Raw genomic sequence first — 23328 nt, 5'->3', positions numbered from 1 at the left:
AGTCTTGAGTTGGTAGGACGGATTAGGTACTTTGGGACACATTATGTTTTTGTATCTTTTTAGCAATCCTGAAAAGTAGACATTTAGTATCCCAGTTTCACTGAAGAGGTTAAATTAGTTGGTGAAGGTAGTTTACTTAATAGGTGGTTTATACTATATTATAGAGTTAAACATATGGTTTAAAACAAATTTGTCTTTTGGGTTGTTAAATGGCTTATGTTGTACATAACATTAAATGTTGTTTTGATATTTTAAATGTATATCTTAAAATTATTAGAAAATCCTAACATGTACAGACGGAGAAGGCAATGGCACCCCACTCCAGTACTCTTCCCTGGAAAATCCCATGGACGGAGGAGCCTGGTAGGCTGCAGTCCATGGGGTCGCTAGAGTCGGACACAACTGAGCGACTTCACTTTCACTTTTCCCTTTTATGCATTGGAGAAGGATATGACAACCTACTCCAATGTTCTTGCCTGGAGAATCCCAGGAACAGGAAGTCTGGTGGGCTGCCATCTATGGGTCGCACAGAGTCAGACACGACTGAAGCGACTTAGTAGCAGCAGCAGCAACATGTACATAACATGACAGAAAATACTCATCAGATCAGATCAGATCAGTTGCTCAGTCGTGTCTGACTCTTTGCGACCCCATGAATCGCAGCACGCCAGGCCTCCCTGTCCATCACCAACTCCCGGAGTTCACTCAGACTCACGTCCATCGAGTCAGTGATGCCATCCAGCCATCTCATCCTCTGTCGTCCCCTTCTCCTCCTGCCCCCAATCCCTCCCAGCATCAGAGTCTTTTCCAATGAGTCAACTCCTCGCATGAGGTGGCCAAAGTACTGGAGTTTCAGCTTTGCATTCATTCCTTCCAAAGAAATCCCAGGGCTGATCTTCAGAATGGACTGGTTTGATCTCCTTGCAGTCCAAGGGATTCTCAAGAGTCTTCTCCAACACCACAGTTCAAAAGCATCAATTCTTTGGTGCTCAGCCTTCTTCACAGTCCAACTCTCACATCCATACATGACCACAGGAAAAACCATAGCCTTGACTAGATGAACCTTTGTTGGCAAAGTAATATCTCTGCTTTTGAATATGCTATCTAGGTTGGTCATAACTTTCCTTCCAAGGAGTAAGCGTCTTTTAATTTCATGGCTGCAGTCACCATCTGCAGTGATTTTGGAGCCCCCAAAAATAAAGTCTGACACTGTTTCCACTGTTTCCCCATCTATTTCCCATGAAGTGATGGGACCAGATGCCATGATCTTCATTTTTTGAATGGTGAGCTTTAAGCCAACTTTTTCACTCTCCACTTTCACTTTCATCAAGAGGTTTTTTAGTTCCTCTTCCCTTTCTGCCATAAGGGTGGTGTCATCTGCCTATCTGAGGTGATTGATATTTCTCCCGGCAATCTTGATTCCAGCTTGTGCTTCTTCCAGTCCAGCATTTCTCATGATGTACTCTGCATATAAGTTAAATAAGTAGAGTGACAATATACAGCCTTGACGTACTCCTTTTCCTATTTGGAACCAGTCTGTTCCATGTCCAGTTCTAACTGTTGCTTCCTGACCTGCATACAGATTTCTCAAGAGGCAGATCAGGTGGTCTGGTATTCCCATCTCTTTCAGAATTTTCCACAGTTTATTGTGATGCACACAGTCAAAGGCTTTGGCATAGGCAATAAAGCAGAAATAGATGCTTTTCTGGAACTCTTTGGCTTTTTCCGTGATCCAGCGGATGTTGGCAGTTTGATCTCTGGTTCCTCTGCCTTTTCTAAAACCAGCTTGAACATCAGGAGGTTCACGGTTCACATATTGCTGAAGCCTGGCTTGGAGAATTTTGAGCATTACTTTACTAGCGTGTGAGATGAGTGCAATTGTGCGGTAGTTTGAGTGTTCTTTGGCATTACCTTTCTTTGGGATTGGAATGAAAACTGACCTTTTCCAGTCCTGTGGCCACTGCTGAGTTTTCCAAATTTGCTGGCATATTGTGTGTAGCACTTTCACATCATCATCTGTCAGGATTTGGAATAACTCAACTGGAATTCCACGACCTCCACTAGCTTTGTTCGTAGTGATGCTTTCTAAGGCCCACTTGACATCACATTCCAGGATGTCTGGCTCTAGGTGAGTGATCACACCATCGTGATTATCTGGGTCGTGAAGATCTTTTTTGTACAATTCTTCTGTGTATTCTTGCCGTCTCTTCTTAATATCTTTTGCTTCTGTTAGGTCCATACCATTTCTGTCCTTTATCGAGCCCATCTTTGCATGAAATGTTCCTTTGGTATCTCTGATTTTCTTGAAGAGATCTCTAGTCTTTCCCATTCTGTTGTTTTCCTCTATTTCTTTGCATTGATCACTGAAGAAGGCTTTCTTGTCTCTTGCTATTCTTTGGAACTCTGCATTCAGATGTTTATATCTTTCCTTTTCTCCTTTGCTTTTTGCTTCTCTTCTTTTCACAGCTATTTGTAAGGCCTCCCCAGACAGCCATTTTGCTTTTTTGCATTTCTTTTCCATGGGGTATTTAAGTGAGGCCTAATGCATTATGAAAGTAAGTTGTAATTTAATTTTAATTAATTTTAAAGAAAAATAATAGCTATATTTTTAAATACTCATATGCTAGGCACTATTCTAGATGCTTTACATCATTTTTATTTTTATTTTGCATGCTTTATTTGATCTATATAATTATTTCTTAATTTGACTTGTTTCATAGTATCACTGTATTTATTGTATAAATCAGGAAGCAGTGGTTTCTGTTTTGTAATCCTGACCTCTTTAGTGCTCCTTCATGCTGCTTCCTCATAAGCCAAGAAGAAGTACAAAAAAACAATACCAGAGAGTAGAAATACCTGGATAACATATACAAGTCTAATTGGCATTGTCCTTTTCATTGTAATTTATGTTAGCAGTACATTTATTCTGGTGGAGTTGCCCATGATAAAAAATATTCCACAAAAGCTTTGTATTACCTTTAAAACCTATGAGACATAGTCTTTTGAATACCAAAGAGGTGGCAGCTTATTTTTTGCAGGAGATTTTGAAATTATTTTTTCTATAGCAAAATGCCATTTGATAAAGTAGGAGATTAAGTGAGTAGATAACTTTTTTTGTAACAGTATTTTTTTTAATGGTTCAGAATTTCAGCACAGTTAGCTTGACTGAACTAGTACTATGAGTTTTGCATGATATCAGAGAACTAACTAAACATCATTTTCAGTTTTAATTAACTTGAATATTTTTATTATAGAATTTACAGACACAGACTTTGAAGCTATACTGCCAAATAATATTAAAACTTATTTTCTTATGATTAATAATATGTTCATTAGTTAAATGCATTTTTAATCACATGTTTTGGGGCACTAGAAAGGATCATTTTTATCATCCTTAACATTTCTAAGACTCTTATAATACCTCATGCTCAATAAATATTTGATTATTTGTTTAGTTGAGTTGATGGGTGAATTATGAATATCTGCCGAAAGAAGATTGGTACTCCATTGATACTGTGTCTGTATTTTATGGCCTTAAATCAGGACATGTATTCTGACAAGGTGATTGATTAATATATGATTTGAACAAGGCAAAATTAAAGTGTTAATAATTATTGATCGAGACTTCAGTGTACTACCAAAGAGCTTAATTTTTATCTAGAGACTGCTTATGCAGTAGTTAGGAAGAAAAGGCCAGTAAACTGTTGTAGTTAGTTAAGATGGGCTTGATTCATTATGGAAGCAGTTTTTAAGGAGGAGTGATATGATAGTATTCAAAGAGTTATTAGTGGATCCCATAATCTCATTTAGTTAAGAGTTTGACTAGTTTCTGAGAACTCACTGTTGTCCTCACTGTAAATTCACAGTTGTTCTTTCACTCCATTTTTCATTACTGATTAATTTCATTTATGTCATTAGATCTCAGTAATGAAATTATTTAAGAAGACACACTGAAGACTATGAAAGGCATTCCGTGTAGATCATTTAGTATATGTAGTGTAATTACTGTCCGTCAAGTCTTTTTATAATTTTTTTCTTTTTTAGTTTTGTCTTCAGGAGTTGAGAAGACAGTTCCCTGGAAGTCACAGAGTCAAGAGACTAACGGGCATGAGATTTGAAGCCATGGAGAGGTAACTGAATCTTACAAATAGTGTGATCCTGTTTTCAAATGGCAAACATGGGGTCTTAAATTTAGGTCCTCCTGCAGCAGTGGCAGCATCATTAATTATGCAAGATCTTTTGCTACTCAGCTTCAGAACAGTGTCAGAGTACTTCTCAGCATCAATCCTCCAAGTTATTACTCTTAGATAGAATTTGACATATGACTTGAATCCATTTATCATCTTTGGCCTCGTGGAATGGCATCGTGCTTTGGAGTAAGAACTGGCTTCATATCCTATTTCTAAGGATTTATTATCTATTGACCTGGAAAATTATTTAACTTCTTCAAGTTTTTTCAGTCTTATTCCTCTATAAAACAAGAATATTACCAGCTTGTCAGGGTTGTTTTGAGAATTAGTAATGATATATGTATAGTACCCTCACAGGCACTCAAAATATAGAAGTTATTATATATATATATATATTTTTTTTTAATTGAGATATAATTTATATAGGGACTAAGACTAAGGGGAAAATATGCTCAGTCATGTTTGAATCTGGAGTGGGTTGCCATGCCCTTCTCCAGGGGATCTTCCCAACCCAGGGATGGAACACAGGTCTCCTGCATTGCAGGCAGATTCTTTACCTGCTGAGTCACCAGGGAAGCCCATAATTGATATATAACATTATATTAGTTTCAGGTGTATAGCATAATTATTTGATAAATGTGTATGTATATTGTGAAATGATTACCATAATGAGTTGAACATCCATCATCATAGTTATAAATTTTTATTTTCTTATAAGAATGTTTAAGATTTACTCTGTTAGCAACTTTTAATTATACAACACAGTATTGTTAGCTATAATAAACCATGTTGTATTATGTCCCAGACTTAATTTATTTTATAACTGGAAGTTTGTACCTTTTGACCACCTTCACCCGTTTCTCCCACTCCCCATCCCCTCCTCTGACAACCACTAATCTGTTCTATGTATCTATGAGTTCATGTTCTCTTTGATTCTATATGTAGGTGAGATCACACAGTATCTTTCTTGGTTTGACTTACTACACTTAGCATAACGCCCTTAAGGTTCATCCAGGTTGTCTTAAATGGCAGAATTTCTTTCCTTTTTATGGCTAATATTATATTGTATTAATATATACAGTTAATCTTTGAACAGCATGGGTTTGAATCATGTGGATCCACTTAACACATAATTTTTTATTGATAGTAAATATTACAGTGCTGCACAGTCTGTAGTTGTTGAATCTGTATGTAGAATCTTGAATAAGGAAGGACCAAGTATATGGAGGGCCTATTCTAAGTTATATATATATATATATACGGAATTTCAACTTGATGTAGATTTGGTTTTTAAACCTACGTTTAAGTTATTATGTATTATTTATGGAATTTCAACTGTGATGTAGGCTTTCCTGATCTGTGTATTGTTCAAGGGTCAAACTTCTTTATCTATTTATCTGTTGATAAACACTTCTGTTATTTCCAAGCCTTGGCTAGTGTAAATAATGCTGCAGTGAACATGGGGCTTCAGATATCTTTTCAAGTTAGTGATTTTATTTCCTTTGAGTGAATACCCTAAATTGGAATTGACTTTAAAAAAATGGTAGTTCTATGTTAATTTTTTGAGGAACCTTTATACTGTTTTCCATAGTGACTGTGTCAATTTACATTCCATCTACAGTCCAGTTCCCTTTTTTCCACATCCTTGCCAAGACTTGGTGTGTTTTGTGTTTTTGATAATAGTCATTCTAACAGGTATGAGATGATATAACATTGTGGTTTTAATTTTCACTTCCCTGATTACTGATGTTGAGTACCTTTTCATGTATTTGTGTGTCTTCTTTAGGAAAATGTATATTCAATTCCTCTGCTCCTTTTTACTTAGATTGCTTTTTTATTTTTGCTGTTGAATTATATAAGTTCTTATAATATTTTGGCTATTAACATCTTATTAGATATGATTTGCAAATGTTTTCTCCCATTCCATAGGTTGCCTTTTCATTGTGTCAATGTTTTCCTTTGCTGTGCAGAAGCTTTTTAGTTTGATGTAGTCCCACTTGTTTATTTTTGCTTTTGTTGACTTTGCTTTTAGTGTAAAATTCAAAAAATCACCAATACTGATGTCAGGGAGCTTACTATTTATGTTTTCTTCTGGGGGTTTATGGTTTTGAATCTTCTGTTCAGCTCTTTAATCCAGTTTGAGTTTTTCTATGTGGTATAAAGACAGAGATCCAGTTTCACTCAGCTGTCTAGTTTTCCAACATCATTTATTGAAGAGAGTGTTTTTTTCCTATTGTATATTCTTAGCTCCTTTGTTGTAAACTAATTGACCATATATGTGTGGGCTCTCTGTTCTGTCCCATTGATCTATGTGTCTGTTTATGTCAGTACCATATTGTTTTGATTACTATAGTTTTGTAATATAGTCTGAAATCAGAGAGCTTGATCCCTTTATCTTTGTTTTTCTTGCTCATGATTGCTTTGGCTATTTGAGATCTTTTGTGATTCTATACAAATTTTAGGATTGTTTTGTTCTATTTCTTTGTGAAATGCCATTGGAATCTTAAGAATTGCACAGAATCTATAGATTTCTTTGGGTACTGTGGATATTTTACCAATATTTTTCCAGTTCTTGAGCATGAGATATCATCTCATTTATTTGTGTCTCATTTATTTGTGTCAGTTTCTTTCATAAGTATCTTAAATTTGCAATATATAGGGCTTTCAATTCTGATTAAATTATTTCTAGGTATTTTATTAATTTTTATGCAGTTATAAATGGGATTGTTTTCTTAATTTCTCTTTCCGATAAGATTATTAGTGTATTGAAACACAACAGATTTTTGTATATTGATTTTGTATCCTGCAACTTCACTGAATTTGTTAGTTGTAACAGCTTTTGATGGCATAAGTGTTAATTGTCTTCACCTGTCTGGCAGTTTTGGATGCAGTGGCTTTCCCTGTAAGTTTAATTGTCTGATGAATCTAAGAGTAGTTGGTTCATTATGTTTAGCTTTTTCTTGTGAGTATAGGAGTGATGATTTCCAGTCTTTATGTGCCAGACCAGGAACCAGAAATCTGAGCATCTTTTCATGCTGTTGTTGGACATTTATATATGTTCTTTGGAGAAACGTCTGTTCACATTTTCTGTTTTTAAATTGGATTAATTTATGTCTTTTTATTATTTAGTTGTAAGAGTTCTTTATATATAGTCTAGATACAGGTCTTTTATCACATATATTTGATTTGCAAAAATTTTCTTGCATTACATGGCTTGTCTGTCACTTGTTCAGTGATGTCCTTTGATTACAAAATGTTTTGATTTTTTAAAAGTTAAATTCATTTTTTCTTTTGTTGCTTATCATTTGGGTGTTATTTCTAGAAACCATTGCCTAATTCAAGGTCACAAAAATTACACCTATTTTCTTCTAAGTGTTTTATAGTTTGGGTTTTTACATTGTGATCATTGACCCATTTTGAGTTAATATTTTTTATGATATGAAGCAGATGTCCAACTTTATTCTTTCTTTTGTAGATATCTGGTTGTCCTAGCACCAGAAAAAACTACATTCCCCATTGAATTGTCTTGGGCAATTACATCAGTTGAGTATTAATTATGTGATTGTTTATTTCTGGGCTTTGAGTTGTGTTCCATCAATATATATGTTTATTATATACCACACTGTATTGAATCCAATAAGGATATTGTAGCTTTGTAGTAGTTCTAAAATTGGAAAATGTGTCCTTCAACTTTGTCCTTTTTTTTTAAAGATTATTTTGTCTGTTCTGAGTCTCTTAAGTTTTTATATTCATTTTATAGTCAGATTGTTGTTTCTTACCTTTATAGCTTGGTGCTTTAGGTGAGACAGGGTTTACTTGTACTTCACTTGTATTTTTTTTCTTGCAAGATTTATTGATACAGTTTTTCTTAACCCTTTTATTCCTTGGCTTTTGGCTTATCTGTTTTATCTATGTGTATTCTACTATCTTTGGATCTTCTAAGCAAAGGGCATGGATAAATCAAATAAAATAGTATTGCAGGTTCAGTAGTCATGTCCATGAGTAGTCATGTCCAACTCTTTGCAACCCCATGAATCGCAGCACGCCAGGCCTCCCTGTCCATCACCAACTCCCGGAGTTCACTCAGACTCATGTCCATCGAGTCAGTGATGCCATCCAGCCATCTCATCCTCTGTCATCCCGTTTTCCTCCTGCCCGAAATCCCTCCCAGCATCAGAGTCTTTTCCAATGAGTCAACTCTTCACATGAGGTGGCCAAAGTACTGGAGTTTCAGCTTTAGTGTCATTCCTTCCATAGAAATCCCAGGGCTGATCTCCTTCAGAATGGACTGGTTTGATCTCCCTGCAGTCCAAGGAACTCTCAAGAGTCTTCTCCAACACCACAGTTCAAAAGCATCAATTCTTCGGCGCTCAGCTTTCTTCACAGTCCAACTCTCATCCATACATGACCACTGGAAAAACCATATCCTTGACTAGATGGACCTTTTTTGGCAAAGTAATGTCTCTGCTTTTGAATATGCTATCTAGGTTGGTCATAACTTTCCTTCCAAGGAGTAAGTGTCTTTTAATTTCATGGCTGCAGTCACCATCTGCAGTGATTTTGGAGCCCCCAAAAATAAAGTCTGACACTGTTTCCACTGTTTCCCCATCTATTTCCCATGAAGTGATGGGACCAGATGCCATGATCTTCGTTTTCTGAATGTTGAGCTTTAAGCCAACTTTTTCACTCTCCACTTTCACTTTCATCAAGAGGCTTTTGAGTTCCTCTTCCCTTTCTGCCATAAGGATGGTGTCATCTGCATATCTGAGGTTATTGATATTTCTCCCGGCAACCTTGATTCCAGCTTGTGCTTCTTCCAGCCCAGCGTTTCTCATGACGCACTCTGCATGTAAGTTAAATAAGCAGGGTGACAATATACAGCCTTGACGTACTCCTTTTCCTGTTTGGAACCAGTCTGTTGTTCCATGTCCAGTTCTAACTGTTGCTTGCTGACCTGCATACAGGTTTCTCAAGGTGCAGGTCAGGTGGTCTGGTATTCCCATCTCTTTCAGAATTTTTCACAGTTTATTGTGATCCACACAGTCAAAGGCTTTGGCATAGTCAATAAAGCAGAAATAGATGTTTTTCTGGAACTCTCTTGCTTTTTCGATGATCCAGCAGTTGTTGGCAATTTGATCTCTGGTTCCTCTGCCTTTTCTAAAACCAGCTTGAACATCTTAATGCCTTATGTATATAGTTTTCAAACTGTAAAGACAATGTAAGTTTTCTAATAAAATACCAAAAAGACTAGAAAATCCTAAGAATTCACATTATTAGTATCATTGTATTAATGAAATGAATGGTTTCCTATTTTCCTCTGTCATTTCCAGTATGTTTCCCAGAGGTTATATACCTGGGAAAAGATCCCCAGGTGATTCTCATGTACTTTGTCTTGTGAGAACCAGTGCTTTTTAGCATTAATTTTTGCCCTTGTTTATATACTTTATTGTTTTGTTTTATTATTATTTAATGATTTTATTTTCTGTTTCTGTAGTTGCAGATTCTTGTGAGGCTAGCATACCTATAATCAAATATTATCATGTATTTGATTTCCAAAGTGATTTTCTTTTTCTGAGCTATTGCTAACTCTGATTAATTTAGGATGTAGTGATGCTGTTTGGCCTTTGCATGGTATAATCATATTTACAAATTAAGTCTGCTTTTAATTTTCTCAGTAGTCTGCTACCATTAGTTAAAATATTCTTATCTGTTGGCATGACCGTAATGACAAATACAGGCTTGATCATTAAAATTGTGGGGCAGTGTTCGATTAAAGGACATGTCATGTGATGATATAGAATATTCTATGTCTTGAGTATCATTAAGAGAAAAACTTAAAAAATTATCATAGAGAACTTAAGAATAGATCACAAGAGTATATCTTCTGTCCCTAGTTTTATAAACACTGCTATAAAATTTTTAAACATAGATTTTTGCTTTCTCTAAAGATCTCTATCTGGAAGTGAAGCAATTGATTGGAAGGGAGTTGGAGGTTATGGATATGATTAGGAAGGAATTTCAGAATCACTTAGCTATATCCTTGTAGTCCAAATAAGATTACCATATATAGGAGTGTATTGTTAGATAAAGTGCTTTATGTGATATCTGATGTATCACTCCTTTTCATTCACTATCATACAATGTTAATCTTGGCTTCTTAGTTTTATCCTGTCATATTTGATTATTTTTTCATTTGATAAATTTGTTGTTACCCATGTGAGATTGTGAACTATGGTGTTGGAAAAGACTCTTGAGTCCCTAGACTGCAAGGAGATCAAACCAGTCAATCTTAAAAGATATCAGTCCTAAATATTCATTGGAAAGACTGATGCTGAAGCTGAAGCTCCAGTACTTTGGCCACCTAATGTGAAGAACTGACTCATTGGAAAAGACCCTGATCCTGGGAAAGATTGAAGGCAGGAGAAGGGGACGACAGAGGATGAGATGGTTGGATGGCATCACCGACTCGATGGACATGAGTTTGATCAATCTCCAGGAGTTGGTGATGGACAGGGAACTCTGGCATGCTGCAGCCCATGGGGTCACAAAGAGTTGGAAACGACTGAATGACTGAACTGAACTGAACTGATTCGAGGTTGTAACCCAGCAGAGTATATTATGTGTACATACTTGGTTTAGTCACTAAATCATGTCCAACTCTTGTGATCCCATGGGCTATAGCCCACTGGGCTCCTCTGTCCATGTGCGTGGGATTTTCCAGGCAAGACCAGAGTGGGTTGCCATTTCCTTCTCCAGGGGATCTTCCCCACCCAGGGATCCAACCCAGGTCTCCTGCACGGCAGGCAGATTCTTTACCGACTGAGCCACCAGGGAATTCCTTAATAGGTGCTTAATGAATTGAACTTTACCAGCTCAACTAAGAAAAACTCTCATAAATATTTATTAGAGGAGAATTAACACTTAGATTGGGGCTTCTCAGGTGGCTCAGTAGTAAAGAATACCCCTGTGAAGCATTAATGTGATCCTTGAGTTGGGAAGATCCCCTGCAGAAGGAAATGGCAACCCACTCCAATATTCTTGACTGGGAAATCCCATGGACAGAGGAGCCTGGCAGTCTACAGTCCATGGGGTCACGAAAAAATCAGGCATGACTTAGAAAATACTTAGATCATTTCCTTGTGAAAATATTTGTTAAAATTAAACTTAAAAAAATACTTTATTTGCTGTAATTCTAGGTGTAACTAGGACCACATAGGTATCTCTTTGAGCTGTAGTTTTTACCTTTGTATTTAGACCAAGTCGAATCAGTATGTTTTTGAAGTAAGTTTTTCTATAAATATTTTATTTATGATTTTTTTTTTTTTTGCTTAGAAAATGACATTGTATCAAACTTACTGTTATGTGAAGATCAGAAGATGCTTAGTAGTAATTGTAAATACATATAAAGTCTTCCCAGGTTAATCTTTTCTGTATTTACTATTTGTCATTAAATTTTAAGGTAATGATTCTTGATATTTCTTTTTCTTTTTAAATAGATACGATGATGCTATTCAGCTATATGATCGAATTTTACAAGAAGACCCAACTAACACTGTAAGTTAGCTGGTTGTCCTAAAGATCAGTTAATTCTGTGTTAAGAAGTGAAATTATTTTAGAAATAATGGAAAAAATACACATGGAAACATTTTATTTTGTTATTTGAAATATCTCATGATGGGTCACTTTAAAAAAAGTAGGTTTTAACTCTTCAGTTAAATTTGACTTACAAGATCTCTTATTAGAAAGCAGCTAGTTGAAATTTAGATAGAATAAATTTTATGTGCTTATAAGAACAAACACCTGTCAGAACTTATAGTTTCTGTAATATTTTCAAGTTTATTAAATACTAACTTGTCTTGTTTGGGTAGTTATATTTTAGTTCTCTTATTGAAGAATGAAAGATGTCATCTCAGTAATTAATGTATGGAATTAATTAATGAAAGGCTTTTTGGTAGTAAGACGTATTCTAAAAATATCCTGGTGAAAAAAAATTTTTTTTAATATTGAGAACATTTTAGTTTATTGGTATAATGGCTTAGATTATTTCTTTTAATATAATCCCACCGTAGGGAAATTTTCTCTGGTAACTTCCTAGGTGTTATGTAGATATTTAAATGGTAAGGATTCTCAGAATATAGAAATTCAGAGAAAAGTTTTGACAGCTGCAAGCCTATGTGTTATTAAAAAGCAGTTAATTTAGATATTCCAAATATCTAAAAAGTTGAAATTGAAAAAATTTAATAATCTTTTAATTTTATTTATCCTAATACGTTGCTCTCTGTTTTAATAAAATAATCCCTTATAAAAAGCACCATTTTTCGTTTCCTGAAGATTTTCTCATGTACTTATTTCAGCTGTAAGATTTCACCACAGTTTTAAAGGTATTCATTTTTTTTTTTGCAGCCATATATTGAAAATATGATACCAGATTTCTGAAAAACTTGTTTCATGTAATTTTCTCATGCTAGTTTAAAAATTGGTAGTTTGTAATGTATTTTTTAGAATTAGAAGTCAAATATTTCTGTGTCAGTTTAAGTTGGGCATATTTTAAAGAAATTACTTCACTACAGGGTCTAAGATAATATGTAACTAAATATTATCCTGTCTTTGTAGTACTTACCATGTTTTATGACTTGGCTCCCCTCATAGATTATCTGAGGGGGTAGTAACTAAATCATTTGGTTGTTAGGTAAACATTTTAGAACAAAGTGACTGAATTCAGCTTTGTTAGATGTATTATTCTTTCATCAAATGTTATTTTTATCTAATCTTCTCTCAGTCCCTTCTGTCCTTCTAGAAATATTTATTTGAATATCTGTCAGGAGCCACCAAAGGGTTGGTGTTACTAAAAATAAAGACAGTATTTCTGTTACCATATCCATAGAAAGCACTGTGGTAGACATTAAGGGAGAAAAACAAAGCCATATAAGACCTAGAACTAATGAAGTCTGGTAGGGGAAGACTTTACTTACATTAAACAGTACAAACAGAGTGCCTGAAGAACTATGGACGGAGGTTCATGACATTGTACAGGAGGCAGGGATCAAGACCATCCCCAAGGAAAAGAAATGCAAAAAGGCAAAATGGTTGTCTGAGGAGGCCTTACAAATATCTGTGAATAGAAGAGAAGCAAAAGGCAAAGGAAAAAAGGAAAGATATACCCATTTGAATGCAGAGTTCCAAGGAATAGCAAGGAGAGATAAGAAAGCCTTCCTGAGTGATCAATGCAAAGAAATAGAGGAAAACAACAGAATGGGAAAGACTAGAGATCTCTTCAAGAAAATTAGAGATACCAAGGGAACTTTTTTATGCAAAGATTGGCACAATAAAGGACAGAAATGGTATGGACCTAACAGAAGCAGAAGATATTAAGAAGAGGTGGCAAGAATACACAGAAGAATTATACAAAAAAGATCTTCACAACCCAGATAATCACGATGGTGTGATCACTCACCTAGAGCCAGACATCCTGCAGTGTGAAATCAAATGGGCCTTAGGAAGCATCACTATAAACAAAGCTAGTGGAGGTGATGGAATTCCAGTGGAGCTATTTCAGATCCTAAAAGATGAAGCTCTGAAAGTGCAGCACTCAATATACCAGCAAATTTGGAAAACTCAGCATTGACCATAGGAATGGAAAAGGTCCGTTTTCATTCTAATCCCAAAGAAAGGCAATGCCAAAGAATGCTCAAACTACAGCACAGTTGCACTCATCTCATACTCTAGTAAAGTAATGCTCAAAATTCTCCAAAATTCTCTTCAAAATTCTCTGAAGCCAGGCTTAAGCAGTATGTGAACCATGAACTTCCAGATGTTGAAGCTGGATTTAGAAAAGGCAGAGGAACCAGAGATCAAATTGCCAACATCCGTTGGATCATCAAAAAAGCAAAAGAGTTCCAGAAAAATGTCAACTTCTGCTTTATTGACTATGCCAAAGCCTTTGACTGTGTGAATCACAACAAACTCTGGAAAATTTGTAAGGAGAGGGGACTACCAGACCACCTGACCTGCCTCTTGAGAAACCTGTATGCTGGTCAGGAAGCAACAGTTAGAACTGGACATGGAACAACAGACTGGTTCAGGATAAGGAAAGGAAAACTTCAAGGCTGTATATTGTCACCCTGCTTATTTAACTTATACGCAAAGTACATCATGAGAAAAGCTGGGCTGGATGAAGCACAAGCTGGAATCAACACTGGGAGAAATATCAGTAACCTCAGATATGCAGATGACACCACCCTTATGGCAGAAAGTGAAGAGGAAATAAAGATCCTCTTGATGAAAGTGAAAGAGGAGAGTGAAAAAGTTGGCTTAAAGCTCAGCATTTAGAAAACTAAGATCATGGTATCCGGTTCCATCACTTTATGGCAAATAGATGGGGAAACAGTGGAAACAGTGACAGACGTCATGTTCTTGGGCTCCAAAATCACTGCAGATGGTGATTGCAGCCATGAAATTAAAAGACTCTTGCTCCTTGGAAAAAAGGTTATGAACAACCTAAAAAGCATATTAAAACACAGGTACATTACTTTGCTGACAAAGGTCCGTCTAGTCAAAGCTCTGGTTTTTCCAGTAGTCAGGTATGGATGTGAGAATTGGACTATAAAGAAAGCTGAGCGCCGAAGAATCAATGCTTTTGAACTGTGGTGTTGGAGAAGACTCTTGAGAGTCCCTTGGACTGCAAGGAGATCCAACTAGTCCATCCGAGGAAAATCAGGATGATTTTCCTGATTTTTCCTGAAAATCAGGACTGATTTCCTTTATTCCAGTATTCCAATATTCATTGGAAGGATTGATGCTGAAGCTGAAACTCTAATACTTTGGCCCCCTGATACAAAGAACTGACTCATTTGAAAAGATCCTGATGTTGGGAAAGGGGACGACAGAGGATGAGATGGCTGAATGACATCACCGACTCAATGGACATGAGTCTGAGTAAAATCCGGGAGTTGACTATGGACAGGGAGGCCTAACATGCTGCAGTCCATGGGGTCACAAAGAGTCAGATCCGACTGAGTGACTGAACTGAACTGAAACAGTAATGTTACTGTGTAGAAGTTTCATGGTTATATCCATAGTTAAAATTCAAGCTTTTATACTGCAGGGTTTTGGATTGTTTAACACTGACTTTATGACTCTTTCATCGATCCTGTGCTCCTGTATCCTGGATATCCAGTATTAAAATGAGGTTATTTATTAAAGTTTTAAGGAGCTCTCTTTCCCTCTCATATGCATTCATTATTATTTCAAAAAATATTTGTTGAGTGCTTGCTATGTGCTTGGTATAGAGACTAGAAGGATGATTTAGACATTATCCTTGACTTTGGTTTAGAAAGATAGCATGATATACTTAACAGATTATAGACCTTGAAATAGACTTACTAAATCCTGATTCTTTGGTGATTTGCTGCAGTATTTCTGAGCCTTGTAGGCCTTGATGGTTGAGCATGGCATAATTAAGACAGATGACGGGCTGGGGAAAGACATCATATTCCATCATGTAACAAGTAAGCCTTAGGGTTATTAAAGTACAAGACTTACCTTGGGAGAAAAGAAAAAAGTGATTGAAGTGGAAGTTTCAGATTTAGGGAGGTTGCTAAAATGGGTCATCTCATCTGTTTTTTAAAAATTGTGAAATGCCCTTTTGAAAAAAGTAATATGTACGCATATTAAAAATTACAAACAATACTAACATATATGTTGAAAAATAAGTCCTCCGATCCCAGATCTCATGCCCTCCTTCACTTAGGCAAATGTTTCTTAAGAATTTTTCCAGAAATTTTTTCTCATGCACACACAAATAGGTCTGTATGCATGTGTGTGTATGTGTGTGTGCCCCTTTTAATAGGGAGAATGGTTGGAAATGCAGATGGTGACATACTCTACCTTTTATGTAAAAGTGTTCAGTTGTGTCCAGCTCCTCTGTCCATAGCATTTTTCAGGCAAGAATATTAGAGTGGGTTGCCCTTTGTTTTTCCAGGGGATCTTCCCAACCTGGGATTGAACCTGTGTCTCTTCTTTGTTTTTTTTTTTTTGTTTTTTTTTTTATCTCTCCCTTCCCTCCCTCCCACCCCTGCTAAACTGTGTCTCTTGCATCTCCTGCATTGGTAGGTGGATTCCTTATCCTTGAGCTCCCTGGGAAGCCCCAAACTCTACCTAAGTCATCTATGTTAGCACATCCTTTATCTCATCCTTTAAGTTGCTGCATAGCATTGTAGTATAAGGATGTATAATCCTTATTTTGATGAAAAACTTTCTTGAACTAATTAAGTCCCTTTGGTATCTGATGCATTCCTCCCAGAAGCAGTGTTGAAGTGCGTGTCATTTGTAGAATAGATTCCTAGAAGTGAAATCTGAGTCAGGAGGTCCATGTATCTTAAAAGTTAACAGATACTGCCTAATTTCCCTCCACAAAAGCTTTTTAGTTATCTATACTCACTTACATGGTATATGAGAGTGCCTCTTTCCCAGTATCCTCCCACATGGTGTATTATCAGCTTTTTTTCATTTTTAATTTTTGCCAATGGTGGCTCAGACGGTAAAGTGTCTGCCTGCAGTGCGGGAGACCCGGGTTCGATCCCTGAGTTGGGAATATCCCCTGGAGAAGGAAATGGCAACCCATTCCAGTACTCTTGCCTGGAAAATTCCATGGACTGGGGAGCCTGGTAGGCTACAGTCCGTGGGGTCGCAAAGAGTCCGACAAGACTGAGCGACTTCACTTTCACTTTCAGTGTAATTAGTTAAATATATAATTTGCATTATGAGAGAGTCTGAGTATCTTTTAATATGCTTAAAAGGCCATTTTTATTTCTCTTTTTGAACTGCCTTCTTTAATGCAGTTATTTCATGAAATTTCATTTCTAGTCTTATTGAAGACAGCATGGTTCTAGCACTCTGCATAAGTTTAACCTACCCCTTCTTCACCACTGAGGAAGACTAGGGCTTTAAGGGGCAATATTTTATACCTTTTAGTTGGCTCATTGTCCTGAGTGATTGGCAGTACAAGAAGTTCAACATTTGTGAACAACCTGGTGTTACACTTCAGAATATTTTTTCTGCATTATCAATAAAGTTTTTATGTCTCTTTTTGATTTCTTCTTGTTTTAATTGTGGTTGATTTGCAATGTTCTTTTTGTTTCAGGTATCAGAATAGTAAGTTGAGCTTTTTTGTAGATTATTCCTTTATAGGTTATTACCTGATATTGAGTATAACAGAATTTTAATTCTTAGAAGATGGGGAGTGAAGTCAAATTTGATTGGCAAAGTACCACCAGATTTTTTGTTTTAAAGATAACTGCCAGTAATGTGGGAGATGGTTTGAAAGGGGTTAAAAGAGATGAATTATGTAATTTGGAGACGGTTCTGTCTTAGGCTAGAAATTATGGGGATCTAAGGTGGCTTACTGGTAAAGTACAAACTAGAATTCCCTCTACCCCAGATGTTGAGACCCAGAAAGACCACTGCCTCTAAGGCTTATGCCATGCCCCTTATTTTGGAATTAGATATAATTGCCTCTGTGCCAAGCGTGAAGATGCTTTTAGAAGGCCATATTTCCCAGGGTCATGGCATAAGCCTTGGAAGCAAAAGAACCTGGAATTCTCCTTTCCCTCTGTTGGCCAGTGGTCTTTCTGGGTCTCAACATCTGGGGAAGGGGTTGCTCTGCATTGTACTTACTGGTAGACCTTAGTCCTTTAATCCTTTTCTAGGTTCTCGTCCTGTGTGGCCTATTTTTTTTTTTTTTGAAGGTGTAACATGTCTTTCAGGAAAAAATTGATAGCTAACTATAGTAGATAATCAGAGAAGGCAATGGTACCCCAGTCCAGTACTCTTGCCTGGAAAATCCCATGGATGGAGGAGCCTGGTAGGCTTCAGTACATGGGGTCGCGAAGAGTTGGACACGACTGAGCGACTTCACTTTCCCTTTTCATTTTCATGTATTGGAGAAGGAAATGGCAACCCACTCCAGTGTTCTTTCCTGGAGAGTCCCAGGGATGGGGGAGCCTGGTGGGCTGCCGTCTATGGGGTCGCACAGAGTCGGACATGACTGAAGCAACTTAGCAGCAGCAGCATAGTAGATAATGGTACAGAGGTATGTAACAAATTTATGATCATAAGAACTTTTTGGCGTTTCATATTTATAATAGAAATCCTGGCTCCATTATTAAAATCGCTTGTAAAATGTGGAGCACTTTTCATTTTTGACTTAAAGATTGATCTAAAGAAGAAATTCAGAAGAATTCAAAACATTGGCATATTTCATAAGATGTGAGAAAGAAATATAAATGGAAATTGATAAACACTTAAGACTCAATGTTTAGTCTAATGCTATTATTTAAACTTTGGGCATATAATTTATGTAGAATAGACTGCACATATTTAAAGTGTATAATTTAATAAATTTTGACAATTATATACACCTGTGAAACCATCACCACAATTAAGATAGTGAACAGAATCATCGTCTAAAGTTTTCTTTGCCCCTTCTGATTTTTATATTCATATATATATGAATATATGTAAATATTCTTTCTTGTAGTACATAATTAAATTACAAGCAGTTTTATCCTTTTGGGTCTTTGTGAGACAGGCCCAGAACATCGTTTATCCTGGGACTAATTATTCCTCAATAGGTCTATCTTAGTACTCTATCCACTGTCCTAGGAATCATGGCGGAGAAGGCAATGGCACCCCACTCCAGTACTCTTGCCTGGAAAATCCCATGGATGGAGGAGCCTGGTAGGCTGCAGTCCATGGGGTCGCTAAGAGTCGGACATGACTGAGTGACTTCACTTTCCCTTTTTCACTTTCATGCATTGAAGAAGGAAATGGCAACCTACTCCAGTGTTCTTGCCTGGAGAATCCCAGGGGCAGGAGAGTCTGATGGGCTGACGTCTATGGGGTCGCACAGAGTTGGACACGACTGAAGTGACTTAGCAGCAGCAGCAGCAGGAATCATGGCATTTTCCAGTCTGGCTGGTAGAAAGACACTGTTCCCAGCCTTGTGTGAGCTCTGGGGCACTTTTCCCACTAAATGTTTCTCTTAGATATTTTCTTGGCATTTGAAGTTTCCTCGTACACATGCACTGATCAGTACTGATCAGTACTAATCACTACTCGAGGGGATCAGTATTCTCATAAACATGCACCCATCAGTACATAAGTACTGAGTACTTAAGGGGAACCCTTGAGATTCAAGGGAAATCTCTTTAGAGTCTTATATATTTTTCTTTCTTTTCTTGTACTCTGCCCCATGAACTCTAGCGTGTTGATCTTCTTGGACTCGAGTGCTTTCTGAACTCATTGATTCATCTGGGCTCAACCTGGTTTTCTTTTGTTGCACGGCACCCTTGAAACTCTCAAAGCAGTTGAACCAGGGCAATAAAAATAGGGCTCACCTTGTTCGTTTCTGCCTGTCAGGAATCTCTCTCTCTTTTTTTTTGCCTTTTGTCCTCTGCCTTAAAAATAGTTGTTACATATATACTTATATATAGTTACAGTTGGCATTTTCAGGCAAGAGGATAAAACTGCTCCCTGTTACTCCATCTTGGCTGGAAGTGAAATCCCTGCTTAGTAGTCTTTTTAAATGATCTTGATAAGTGAAGTTTTTTGTTTTCCAAAATGTTATATTATTTTTCTGTAGAAGGACTATTGTGTGTGAATTAATGATATATTGTTGCCTGTATGATGCTGATTTGCCATGTAGGTTTTTCTTTAAAGTGTCATGTGTAGTTTCATTAAGAAGACTGATTTTACATAGTTGAATAGTTACTACTTAAAAGTTTGCTTTTAACCTTAGAATACTAGGAGATAGGATACTGTATCTTAGGTTTAGAGTGGTTTAGCAATATATTGCTTATATAGTAGAGATTTGGGAGCATGTTTCCCAAATTGATTAATAAAACCTTATATTTTAAATCTTTGCTTGTATTTCACTGAGGTGTTTGTAAGGTGGAAAATTCTTTAGTTTTTAAAATAGAAGATTAAAAAGTTAATACCATTTTTTTGTGTTTTACATTATTTTAAAATTGGATTCCACCTACTACCAATATCTGTTGTTCAAAATAATAGTAATAAATTAATTTGCAATATCTCAGTTTTTATCAGGAACTCTGATCAATGAATCTAGAATGGTAATGAGAAATTTGAGATCCCTACTTCTCATATTTCCTCTCTTGATGCATTTAGGTTGTTTAAACCTGTTTTCCGTTTATGAAAGGGTTTTTTATTTTGTTTTAAAGGCATTTTAAAATATTAATTATCTATGAAACACTAGTAATTCTTTGTAAACAGTATTCGACAAAATGCTGTGTCCTAAAACTTTGGTGTGTGTTCAACAGGAGAGACATGATTCTGTTGTCAAATCACTGAGAAAAAGTTAGTATTAGATGTATTTTTTAAAAAATGAAACTCATTTGTGAATAATGGTATCCATTACAGAGTTCATACCACATCTCTTACTGTGACTATAGAAGTACTGGTTCCTATTCATGTTTGTAGCTTGACTTTTTGTCTCTTATTTATGGAATTTGAATGCAGTATTTTCAACAGGTTTCACTGCATCTGTTCAAAATCATTTTAACTGGCAAAGATGCAAGGACTGGGGCAAGTTACTTTTAGAGCTTCACTTTTACTTTCCTTCTGAATTCTTTATGAATTTGAGTGTATTTATTATGGTCCTTTCATTGTTGTAAATAGTAAAATTATTTAAAAAAATATTGCTTACTGTGTGGCAGGCATTGTGGTAGGCCTTCAATATGAGCCATGTAATCAAGGATATATATTTTTAACAGATGTGTTTTTTTTCATTACCAAAATATTATTATCACTATTATTATAAATATGGCTCTTGGTTTTATTTATTGGAAGTCTCTTATTAATTTTATCTGATGTTTTTTTACTTTCAGTTTTTCAGAAAGTCCACCTTTCCACCCCAGGACAGATAGCTCTTTTGATCTAAGGAGGCTTCATTCATTTTACTTTCCTTGTCTATATCTTGTGGAGTGTGTGTTTTTTAAAAGAATGACAGTCATGTTCATAATTAATAAGCCTAATTTAGCCCTAATTATAGTGTGTTTTATTCTTTAGCCTTCTTCATTAAACAGAGATAAAGGGGATGTAAATTTAATAATTCACACAGCACCCTCCAGTCTCTGATTGTTCACTGTGGCCCCAAACATAAAGTCTTGATTATACACAATGCTGCCTTTGCTCCTGAGTTCTTCCTAATATTCAATGTCCTCCCTCCATATAGTTTTCTCTTCTGCTTTCTTTATGTCTGCTTGCATTTTGTATTTCAGTTCAGGTATCACATCTGGAACCTTTTTGCTGTCTTTCCACCTCTTCCCCTCAGGCTATGTTAGGATCTCTTCTATGTTGTCACAACATCCTAGGTACCTCTATCATTGTCTTTTTATTTGACGTATCTTTCTGTTATTAGACTTAACTCCCAAAAGGAATTATCTGTTCCTTTTTTTATTCTTATTTTCACTGTCTAGCGCAGTACCTGGCAAACAACAGATGTTCATTATGTGTTTGATTAATGTGTAAATAAGTGGCATTTATTTTTCTATTTATATTTGAAAAGCTTTAAGATGCAAGTTTTAAATGTTTTGTATATTATAAAAATATTTCTTTCAGAACCCATTTTATTTTTTGAAAGACTTTTAGCTAGATTTTTCTCTTAAAATTGTGAAAAAAGTTATTAGAGGCCATATTTGTATAATGACATTCAAGTGGCCACAGTAAGATTATTTTCTAATCTCCACTATCCCTCTATCTCTTAAGATACAGATCTTATGAATGAGACAGAGTAAAGGACTTTAGGCTGGATAAAGATTAAGATTCCCTGCTGGCTTGTAATTATCAGAATCTGGATGGTTATTTATTTGAATGAAATGATGCATATATTGTATACATCAAAAGTAAAGCACATGTGATTGTTAGAGGAATGTTTGAACTCCCCAGTGGGATGTCATGGGGTATGTTTATAAACTCCCACTAAGCAGTAGTTCTACAATGGAATTTCATTGGCATTGAGATAATAATTTGCACAGTCAAATTACCTTCTTTACAAAAACCCAGGGAATCATGAAGGCCTAATCCTTTATTAATGTCAACCCACAGGCTGCAAGAAAGCGTAAGATTGCCATTCGAAAAGCCCAGGGGAAAAATGTGGAGGCCATTCGGGAACTGAATGAGTATCTGGAACAGTGAGTGTCTTACAAGAGGATTGTGTTTTGTTATTCTGATAAATCTTTTTTAATTAAAATGGAATTTGCATTTGATTTCCTTTTTGCTTCCATGCTGTTCATTTACAGAATATCTACACATTTATTTTTTTTTTTCTCTTTACTCTCACCAGATTTGTTGGAGACCAAGAAGCCTGGCATGAACTTGCAGAACTTTATATCAATGAACATGAGTAAGTCATTAAACACATAAAATTTTGCTAGGAAATGCAATTTTCATCACTGTGTAAGTTCAGGAGTTATAGTAGTTTCTGAAGGATTGGTGAGAAGATGTGAATTGTGTCAAATTAACAAAATAAATAAAAAAACAAATTGACAGTTTGTTGGTTATAATATGTGAATTGTTTTAAGTAGGTCAGTTGTGTTTTGCTAAATTATTTTTATTTGGGAAGTAAGTTTTCTTTTAAATCCAGATGGCATTCTTTGAAATTAGAAAGGCATGTATTTGCTGAGCTAAGGTTATTTATAGTGAATGAAAATTGTGAATTTTTAGAATTTAAATTGTTCTTATATACAAAGAGTATTATATTCCCTGCTGTTTAAAAATTCTGTCAATTGTATGCATTTATTAGCCTTAGCATGAAGAGAATCAACTCTTCCAAAGTAGAAGCATTCTGTTGCCTGGGTTAAAAACCAAGAATAATCAAGAATGTTGCATGTTGTAGGAACTTGCTTATTGGATATTTAATGTTTTTGTTAGCTTTTTTTTTATTGCTGCAGTGACAGGAGGAAATCCCAGTGTGAGAGGATTAGCCCAGTCTTAGTGCAAGTTTTCTAATATCACAGCATTAATGCTAACCTCTATCTGGAGGCAGGTTTTTTTTTTTCCCCCTTAGTTCTGAGTCTGAAGTATATCAGATTGTTTCTTTCATCCCTTTTGAGAGAATAGA

The 23328-nt window shown here is 35.9% G+C and overlaps 1 protein-coding gene across 1 annotated transcript in view; it reads left to right on the top strand.

Moving 5' to 3' along the window:
* Positions 1-23328, top strand: part of EMC2 (ER membrane protein complex subunit 2) — a 50802-nt gene that overhangs the window by 6835 nt on the left and 20639 nt on the right. The window contains exons 4-7 of the mRNA XM_055546424.1: positions 4045-4130; positions 11687-11744; positions 22314-22399; positions 22552-22611. Of these exons, the coding sequence (XP_055402399.1) occupies positions 4045-4130; positions 11687-11744; positions 22314-22399; positions 22552-22611 (290 nt within the window). The remainder of the gene's footprint in view (positions 1-4044; positions 4131-11686; positions 11745-22313; positions 22400-22551; positions 22612-23328) is intronic.

The sequence above is a fragment of the Bubalus kerabau genome, chromosome 14 (genome assembly GCF_029407905.1).
Source record: "Bubalus kerabau isolate K-KA32 ecotype Philippines breed swamp buffalo chromosome 14, PCC_UOA_SB_1v2, whole genome shotgun sequence".
In the NCBI taxonomy this organism is placed as follows: Eukaryota; Metazoa; Chordata; class Mammalia; order Artiodactyla; family Bovidae; genus Bubalus; species Bubalus kerabau.
The sequence above is the reverse complement of the archived record's forward strand: the minus strand, read 5'-3'. Positions and strand labels throughout refer to the sequence as shown.